General features: G+C 34.5%; 1 protein-coding gene across 2 annotated transcripts in view; it reads left to right on the plus strand.

The window, feature by feature from the left end:
• The window catches only part of CHIC2 (cysteine rich hydrophobic domain 2), a 38,816-nt gene extending 31,696 nt beyond the window's left edge, over nucleotides 1-7,120 (plus strand). Inside the window, exons 6-7 of one of the 2 annotated variants that reach the window (XR_012915077.1) lie at nucleotides 1,730-6,368; nucleotides 6,519-7,120. Coding sequence is in view for 1 of the 2 variants with exons in the window: in XM_012761770.3 (XP_012617224.1) it covers nucleotides 1,730-1,780 (51 nt within the window). In the remaining variant the exon portion in view is untranslated. Of the gene's footprint in view, nucleotides 1-1,729 lie in introns of both variants that reach the window. The other variant, XM_012761770.3, reaches the window with a different exon arrangement.
• Nucleotides 7,121-9,473: the final 2,353 nt, after the last annotated feature.

Raw genomic sequence — 9,473 nt, forward strand, 5'->3', positions numbered from 1 at the left:
CACTTTCTGTGTGTGGCTTCTGAAGGAAAAAAGTTTGTAGGATATGTTCTTTACAAACTAACTCAACTATAGTTAAAGGTAGTCCTTATGTTACTTGGTGTACACTGCAAAATGTGGTGCCCACACCCGGGGACTGAAATTGTAAAGACCACTTGTTGAGGACAAGTTTAAAACACAGCAGTATTTATTGAGTGCTAACCCTTAAGCAGTTTAAACATTTAAACATTGAATTTTAGAGCTGCAGAGAATCTTGTCTTCTAGTGTAATCCCTTTATTTTACAGATGAGGAACCTGAGAAATAGCAAAATCTAGCTCAGATGAAGATGTTAGGTGGGAAAAAGTATTTTAACAGGGAGCTAGGCAAATAGCAGGTCAGGAGGAGTGGCAAATGTGGCACCTGAGGCTTCGTGTGGAATGGGCTAGAATAGGACAGGAACGTATTTGAGCCACATATAGAAGCACCTTCTTTAATGAGGCAGATCAAAAGCTAGGAGAACTAAGGAGTGAGAGTGAAGATCCCTGGCCTAGACAGCTGGCTAACTTGTAGAACTAACCAAACCTGGAGGTCACGTAAAGACGCAGTTCCTGAAAAAGAATGAGGAGTTCACAGACTTGGAAACTGTTCAAATCAAATAATTTTTTAGTAAGCATCTATTCCATACAGAATTGGAGCATGGGAAAGAGTTGATTATAATTTAAGTCAGTCTTTAAGTTTGGACTAAAAATTAACTCTGGTCAATTTGTGTATTTCTGTGTTACTGTTTTGTTTTTGTTGGTTTTCTTTTAGTTTTCTATTAAAAGGTCTTTTGGAACAAATTTTAACTTTTAATTTTGCTAAGCTAAGAAGAGAAGACTTAAAAAAAATTAAGAGATAAAGGACCAGTCTTTATCTAGAGATTATATATCCTGGTACCTTAAACTGAAAGCAACCCTAGAACTTAGAGAAGACCCATGAATTGTGTTTATAAAAGGGAGGAAGCCTGAAGAAAAAAATATTGTATCAGCTACAGTCACACAGTGCAATTAGAAAGGGCAAGGCTTTGGAGTTAAGACAATCTTTTTGTTGTTGTTGAAGATATATAAAGGTAAAAACTGTTTATTTTATCCTCTTGAAGGACAGAGAAAATGAGAGAGACAAAGAAGACAGAGCAGAGAGATGGCGTGGCTTCTCAAAGAAAGCGAAGGGAGGGCCAGCCTAGTTAAGAGAGTCTTCTGCTCAAATACTGACCTGACAGTGGTGATACCATTTCTTAGAACATCAGTTTTCTCACCTGTAAAATGGGGAGGATAATACTCGCGGAATAGAAACGTCCTTGGGGTTAAATAGCCCCACATAGCGTGGAGCGCTGGCGTGCAGCTAGCCCTCAGTAAATGCCAGCCTGTGTTCTAGCGCGCGAGCGCACGCTCCCCCGCTAGTGCGTCGGGCGCCGTCTGCACCTCCGTCTGCACTTGCCTCCTCAGACTTCGGCTATTTTACTTACTTATTTATCTTCCTTTTCATAGAGCCGAGGTAATTTGTGTATTTGGTAAAGATCCAGAAATAAAGAGAAAAATTCCCAGTGACGGAGCTCTGGGTTATCAGATAAATGTCTGTTCTAATAATGCAAAGTTGCAATTTTAAAATGTCAAATGGATTTTCAAAAAATTTTAAAGTGATAGAATATAACTGAAGTTTTAAGATAAAAATCTGTTTAAATCTTTTTAAAACCTTTTTCTTCTCCTTTTGCAGGTCATCCTCATAGAATTTTTACCAAAGACACCAATTTTTCGACCAGATTAGCATTTGCTTTATTTATAGAGACTTTCCAAGTATGTTGTCTTTCCAATGGTGCCTTGCTTGGTGCTCTCCTGGTGGTGACATAACATTGGTTCTACAGAATCGTGTGGTGTTTTTTTCTTTTTGTTTTTGTTTTTTGTTTTTTGTTTTTAAATAACCGCATGTTCTAAGTGTGCATTTTTGTCAAACTTTGCAACAGTTATTTCATACAGATGTTTAATACTTAAGTTATTGTGCTCTTTTCTGTTATGTATTCTGATTTTCAAAGATTACTTTTTTGTATTATCAAAAAAATACATTTGAACTTAGCATAAAAAGTGGCCAGCCTTTTTTATTTTATCACCAAGGTACACACAATCCTTTACTTATAAATTCCTTAACATAGAAAAACACCTTTGTAAGGCTCTAATTGTAGCAAATTGTACTGTTTATATTATTTTTTCTTCCTTTTAAAATTTAATATAGTCATTATTTTAAAATAGTAAGTTTTCTTTATAGCCTTTTGGAACCTAACATAACCTTTGTCATACAACTCCTTATGCTGTTTACAGCAGATATATCTGTAACATTATGAAGACCTATCAAAAAAATTTTTTAAGTATTTCTGTCTTCAAAGGTAGTAAGACAGGATTAAATTATTTTTATTAGAATAGACAAGTCAATGAATGATATGCATGCATCTAATGGTTACTAGAGCTCAGGATCACAAAATATAGTAACATCACAATCTCTGTATATTTTTGATCAAGATGTTATTAATAATGGCCTTACTTGGGTTATTTTTATTGTTTATCAAATCTTACATATAAAAGAATGGAAGTATTCCTCTTAAAAAATTTCTAAGGAAAATATTTCTCCCAGTCTCATACAATCATAGAATGGATATATGTTTCTGAAAAGTTTTTGAAAGAAAGCAAGAGTTCTAGAATTAAAAGAAGCTGGTGTTTAATACCCCATGATATTTAGAACACATTGTTACTAAGAAATGGAGGATATATTTAGTACTATTTTTATCCACTAGTTTACTTTCAGTCCTTTTTTTTGAGAAGGTGACATATAAGTTTAAATCAGATTAGCTTATTTCTTTTAAATATACACATAAACACATACCTATGTTTTTCCTGCTTTTGGTTGTACATATCTCCATGCATTTAAAAACTTTAGATTTGTGAATGACCTATGTGTAAATTTTTGTTTTTATAAGCCTGAAATTATACAAGTTTTAATGTGTGTCAAGAACTTGTTCCATACAACTGTGGTATCGAGCAATAATGTGAATAACTTTTGAAATTATATAAACTATGCTTAATAATTTGTATTAAGAATTGGTACCACTATACAATACTTTTTTTCCTTGTATTAAATCTTTTAAATACCAGTTTCATTAATTTATATACCTGTATTTTTTTAAAGTATTTCTTTGTACTTCAAAGTACTGTAATCCTATATAAATTTGAATAGTTAAATGCCATTATCTCATGTCCTATATCCTATATTGGATATTAGGAACTATCTTAAAAACTAGGATTTAAAAAAATTTTTTTTTGTTTGACAATTGTTTCTGTTGCCCCCCAAATAACAACTTGAATTTATAGAACACCTTTCTTGTGAAGAGCTCAAAGTACAAAGATTTCAAATACTTCTCACTTTATTTAACTTGTGTCTAGGGTGTGTCCTACCACCTTGAAGTAGTGCAATTAATTAAAAATAATGCTATCCAAGAACTCAAGTATTCCTCTGTGGCTTCAGAATGAAAAATACTATATTCCCATAAAATTCTAAATCTGCCTCATGATTCAGAAAGAGCAGAAAAATACAATGACTGTGTAGACTATGCAGCACAGTGTTCCCTGTGTAAAAAGTGTGTAAATCCATAGAGCACCATATTGATCAGCTTTATGAGAAGAACTTGCCTATTTAGATATCATTTTTATCCTATTACTAGGCTTCTGTCAATTATTTTTAAATTATTGTATTTCTGCGAGAATATTTTAACAGTAAGATAATTTTCACAACTGATAATATTAAGCATAGAATTTTAAAAAGGTTTTCTGACTTTATTAAGAGATGTGCCATTTGCCTAAAGATTCCCCATAAATGTGCATTTCTAGTATATATATATAGAAAAGAACCTTAAAAGAATGCTTAATACGTGGCATTACCATAAGCCAGTTATGCCTTGAGCAGTTAGATTTTCATGCTCGGTAGCCTACAGTATAATTCTCCAGCTGATCCTTTCTTAAATCATGAATTTAAGTGCCCATGTTACAGGAAATCAGAAATGTTGGAGATGCCTATGTTATGTTAACATCAGTCCAAGGAAATATTTAAAATGACGATTGTTGTTAAGCTTCTGTTTTCTGACTTAAAGTTTGTAGGACATGAACCATAGTGCTTTTTAAACTGACCAAGGAAAAATATTATTGGCAGAAAATCTAATGTGTAGATTTTGCACAGGCTAAGTGAATAACTTAACAATCTTTTTTATATGTTACTGGCATTTTACAATCAGTCACCATTTTTGTGCAGAAACATTCTTTTCTCAAATAATGTACTTGGCAAACCTTATTATATTTTAATACATAACTTTGGTTATCTGGGTTAAATTGATACTCCAAAACCTAATGACTGTAGTAAAACTGATGTGACACATTTAGCTTCTAAGGTAGACAGTGCCTCTCCCTCACAAGGGAGTCAACTTACTTATCTAAAATGATCATCAGATGTCTTATTAAGACTCTTCAATGACTAGGTTTCATTTATTTAGAATATAAACATGTAATTTTGGCCTAAAATCAACAAAATAAATGCAACAAATCCTTGAATGATTTCCTCTTCTTAGAAAAACTAGTTTTATATATTGAATAATTTTAAATCAGGAAGAATCACAACCTTCCCCATGGTTGTGTCTTCAGTGTTATTTATAGAGAGCTTCTGATTGTTTCTTTATATTAGTAGACACAGGCCAGCCATATAAAACTTTGACAACATTCCATCTCACTCTTTGGTTGTAAAAGAATGATATTAAATAGTAATATGTGCAGTTGGATCCACAGTTGCATAAGTTCAAACGACATAGTTTTATATAACATTGTGTACATAGTAATACTGTTTCAACTTTTATGGTATTTAACTTCACAATTATAACCTTTAGCTGCATGCCTGATGTTTCACTGTAAATATTTGCTTTGACTTGCTGTTTCAATACTTACTAAATCAAATGTGCAGTGTGTTTAAAATAGTCTTTGATGGAACTCCAGCATCTAGTCCTGGACTCTCTTTCCTTCCATTTTTCTGGGCACAGTGTATCCTTTTGCTGTTGTCTTGATGTCCAGAATCTTCACCCAAGCCTGGACATAGTTCAGAGTTGCCTTTTTATCTTTCTCCAAGCTCCCAGTAAGAACGTTAATTCTTTTGCATTCTTAGCTAGGTGTTTAGAAGACCAATTAAAGCGAAGTCACATTAAGTAGTGATGAATGGCTGACATCCTCAATTCTGCAAAGGTGGTATTTACATCTTAAAAAGGGAGTTTTTTAATTGGTGCAGTGATGCAATTGATGTTTTTCTTCTCAACAAACCCTATTGGCCCAGATTTTCTAGAGAGGGAGGAAGGAAAAGGATAATTGGGCATAGGGCTGCTTCTCAAACCAGTTTTCGAAGGAAGCTGATTTATAATTAGTTTTGGGGAGGAAAGAATAGGCCAATCCTAAACCAAATTATTATCCCACGGTAGTTTGTGTTTAAATATTTGCTTTGTTAAATGGAATAAAGAAGCTCTTAATTTTTCCTTGATATTATAACCAACTTTATGTTGTTTTTAGGAACATATCTTTTATGTAATTTGAGATTTGAAGAATGTCTTTAAATCTTGAGTTATCTTGTTCTGCGCTTTTACAAAGATCTTTAGATGGTAATTAAGAGAAGCCTAAATATAGTTTATATTATTAGTCATAATTCTGTTTACTTGTTTCTAGGGATCAATATTCTTCCCACTTCCAATGCAAATTGAACCAACACAGGTTGTTTATAACCCTGGATAGATAACACCCAAAACAGAAATTCTGGATGGCGATCCTGATTTTGACATTTCTGATCTTTTATTAAGGTTATTAAACGTGAAATGTCCGATTTCCTTAAGTACTAAGTTTGACAGTTGGTATCTTTGACATTTCATTTTGACATTTCTTGTTTTTTATTGTGAAGGTGCATCCTCAGTCTTTCAAATGCATGTTTTGGCTTGTGATTATCTTTCAGAATTTTTTTAGAGTAATTTTTGTGAAACCATGGATAAGTCAAAAATTCGTGTTCTTTTCAAATATGAGTTCTGTCGTGGAACCAGTACAGTGCAGACAGCTTGAAATATCAACAAAGTGTTTGGGAAGGATGGGGCTAATGAACGTCTATGGTTTGAGAAGTGTCGTTCTGGTGATTTTCATCTTGCAAATGCGCCACATGGCAACCTGAGACCAAGGTGGATAATGATGAACTGAAAGCTGTAGTGGAAGCGAATCCATCTCAACCACACGTGAATGGCAGCCAGGCTTGACGTTACTCTCTGAACAATATTGGACCATTTGAACAAATGGGCAAGGTAAAGAAGCTCGATAAATGGGTACCAGGTGAATTAAGCATCACAAGAGAAATCCTCTAAAGCTTGCCATTCTTTGCTGTCACAACATAAAGGTGAACCATTTCTACACCACATTGTTACATGTGATGAAAAATGTATTCTTCTTCACAGTTGCAAGTGTTCGACACAATGGTTGGATCAAGATGAAGTGCCGAATGCAGTCCAAAACTGAATATTGATCAAAAAAAAAAAAAAAAAAAAAGCTAATGGTGTCTGGTAGTCCAGCACTGGTGTTGTCCACCACAGCTTCATAAAACCTGGCCAGTGAAATCACAGTGGATGTCTACCGCAACCAACTGGATGAAGTGATGAGCATATTTGCAATTAAGCAGCCAAGATTGGTCAGTAGAGACAGGCCAATCCTCTTGCAAGACAGTGCTCAACCACATGTCACACAGTGCTGCTCAGACTACAGCAGCTGGACTCGGAAACTGTGTCATTGACCGTATTCACCAGACTTTACACCAACTGACTACTACTTCTTGCGGACTTTGGACCACTACTTGCACTGAAAAATACTCAGTTCTCAACAAGCTGTGGAAAATGCCTTTCGAAGTTTCATTGCCACTTGCTCTTCAGGCTTCTTCAGTGCTAGCATAAACAAGCTACCTACCGTTAAGATGGCAGAACTGTGTCTATAGTTTAGGCTCATACTTTGATTAATTGTACTGCTTCTTGTTTGAGATATAATAAACTACACTTTTGATTTGAAATCGGACATTTCATATTTAATGATCTAATACATGATCATCAAGTTACTTGGACTCTCTTATTTCCAAAACAAGAAGATACTATGACTACCTCATGATATTGTGAAACAATACTTTTTCAATCATTTCTTTTCCTGTTATTAAGCCCTATAGAAATGTAAGAAGCTAGATATTTAATAGCAATGATTGAATGGCTTTTTTGACTTACAGTATCAGCACAAACTTAAGTTATTGTTGTTTTACATTTAAAACTAAAGAGATTGAGTGTTCCCTATATGTACTTATGACAGCGCTCTGTTTAGAAAGCAAGGGAAAACATATAGTTACATCTGAAGATACTTGAGCAAACTCATGCCTTATTTTGTTTTTCTTTTACATACCCTCTACTTCATAAACATGGTGCTCTGATTTGAGAGTTAACTGCTTTTTTTCTCTTCATGTAAAATAGTATATTGCTTCTCTAGCTCTTTTTTTTTTTTTTTTTTAAGACAGTCTCGCTTGTTGCCCAGGCTAGAGTGAGTGCCGTGGCGTCAGCCTAGCTCACAGCAACCTCCAACTCCTGGGCTCGAGCAATCCTCCTGCCTCAGCCTCCCGAGTAGCTGGGACTACAGGCATGCGCCACCATGCCCGGCTAATTTTATATATATATATTAGTTGGCCAATTAATTTCTTTCTATTTATAGTAGAGACGGGGTCTCGCTCTTGCTCAGGCTGGTTTCGAACTCCTGACCTCGAGCAATCCGCCCGCCTCGGCCTCCCAGAGTGCTAGGATTACAGGTGTGAGCCACCGCGCCCGGCCTGCTTCTCTAGCTCTTTATCTCAAAAATATTTCAGTGAAGTGACCATATCAGACATTCTTAATTTGGGCACATAAGCTATCTCTTGCTTTGTTGTTGTTTTTTATTTAAAGAAACAGTGTCAGCCAGCCTTCGGGATAAGAAAAGTGATGAGTCAGCGTTTTGTCGACTGCCCTTTATTGAGACATACTGCACCCTCAGAGTGTGGGGTTTCTATCTGTTATATTTCCTACTGGTTCTTAATTTAGAACTAGTTTCAATTCTTTCTATTGGCATAAATGCTATATAGACTTAAAATGTTCTAGAGGGGAAGAATCTTTTATTCTCTTAAGGATCATTCTGCACTAATTAAAGACCTCCTTTCTAGTAGCAGCTTATTTAATTAGGTATTACAGCAATCTCATTATATTGCCATGAAGTCTTTGTAAACAGGAGTTTGTTTTAACTCAAATATCAAAGCCCTTTTAAATTCTCGATTTTTATTATTTGTTGAAGCTGTTAGCATTATGCCCTCTCAGAAGAGTTAAGTATTGTGAAGTTAGTAGTGGCAGTAGAACCAAGGTAGACATGATTGGAAGGCTGGTTGCTGAAATCTACTGGCTAAGAGAAATAACTATATTTTCATCCTACACTTTGGTTCACATGGGTGAAAGTTATACAATGGTCAGGAATTGTACGCAGCTTTACGCTTGCTCTTATACATTATGTATTAGATGGGGGGCGGTATTTAAAAAAAAACATTATTCTAGATAGGAGTTTTCTATCATGTCCTTTGAGAAGATAGATAGCTCCAAGGGAGGCTAGCTTTCAAAAATATATTTCTGTTTATCTTTTATAATTTAACAACAGCATTTTATTAAACTCACTAAATAAAGGATTCTAGGAATTTGTTGGTATATCTTTAAATGAGCATGGAATAGTTTTCAAGTAAAATAGAACTTTCTGATGAGTGAGTGAGTAGAACCAAGAGCAGGATCCCTAAAACTATGCTTTCAGGTAGTCACAGTACCATTCAGATAAGTCTAGTAACATTAAAAAACTGAAGATAAGTTTGGTGAGATAAAGTTAAATTTTAAAGGTGCATAATATGTTTTTGCTTTCATTATTAAGCAATTAAGGCCATTGACAAACAAGCATGGTCTGTTTTTCCTAAGAGAATTTTTGGTTAGATAAAAATTTGTTGGCCTTCATAATTGTGAAGAAATATGCAGATGGATTCTGTTTAAAGTAGCTTGGCTTTTGGTCCCATGCTGGTCGCAGTATATTTAGTCTTGTAAAATTAAGTTGTTATTGGCTTTGCTTTTCTAGTGAACAAGTGGAGACCTAATTTGAGTTAGGGTTTTTGTTTTGTTTCTTTTGTTTTGACGTGACTTTTGCTTGCTTTGGTTAGTTGAGTTTTGTTGCTTTTAAGTGAGTTTATTGCAGCATATGATTTTAATGTATAATCCATGCTCAAAACTAAAATATGACTGATAGCATTTGATCTTTAAAGAATATATAAAATAAAATTTTAGGCCAGTATAGATGGAATGCTAAAGGGAGTCTAGAACTTAGAGATT

Source organism: Microcebus murinus, chromosome 26 (assembly GCF_040939455.1).
Source record: "Microcebus murinus isolate Inina chromosome 26, M.murinus_Inina_mat1.0, whole genome shotgun sequence".
Lineage (NCBI taxonomy): Eukaryota > Metazoa > Chordata > Mammalia > Primates > Cheirogaleidae > Microcebus > Microcebus murinus.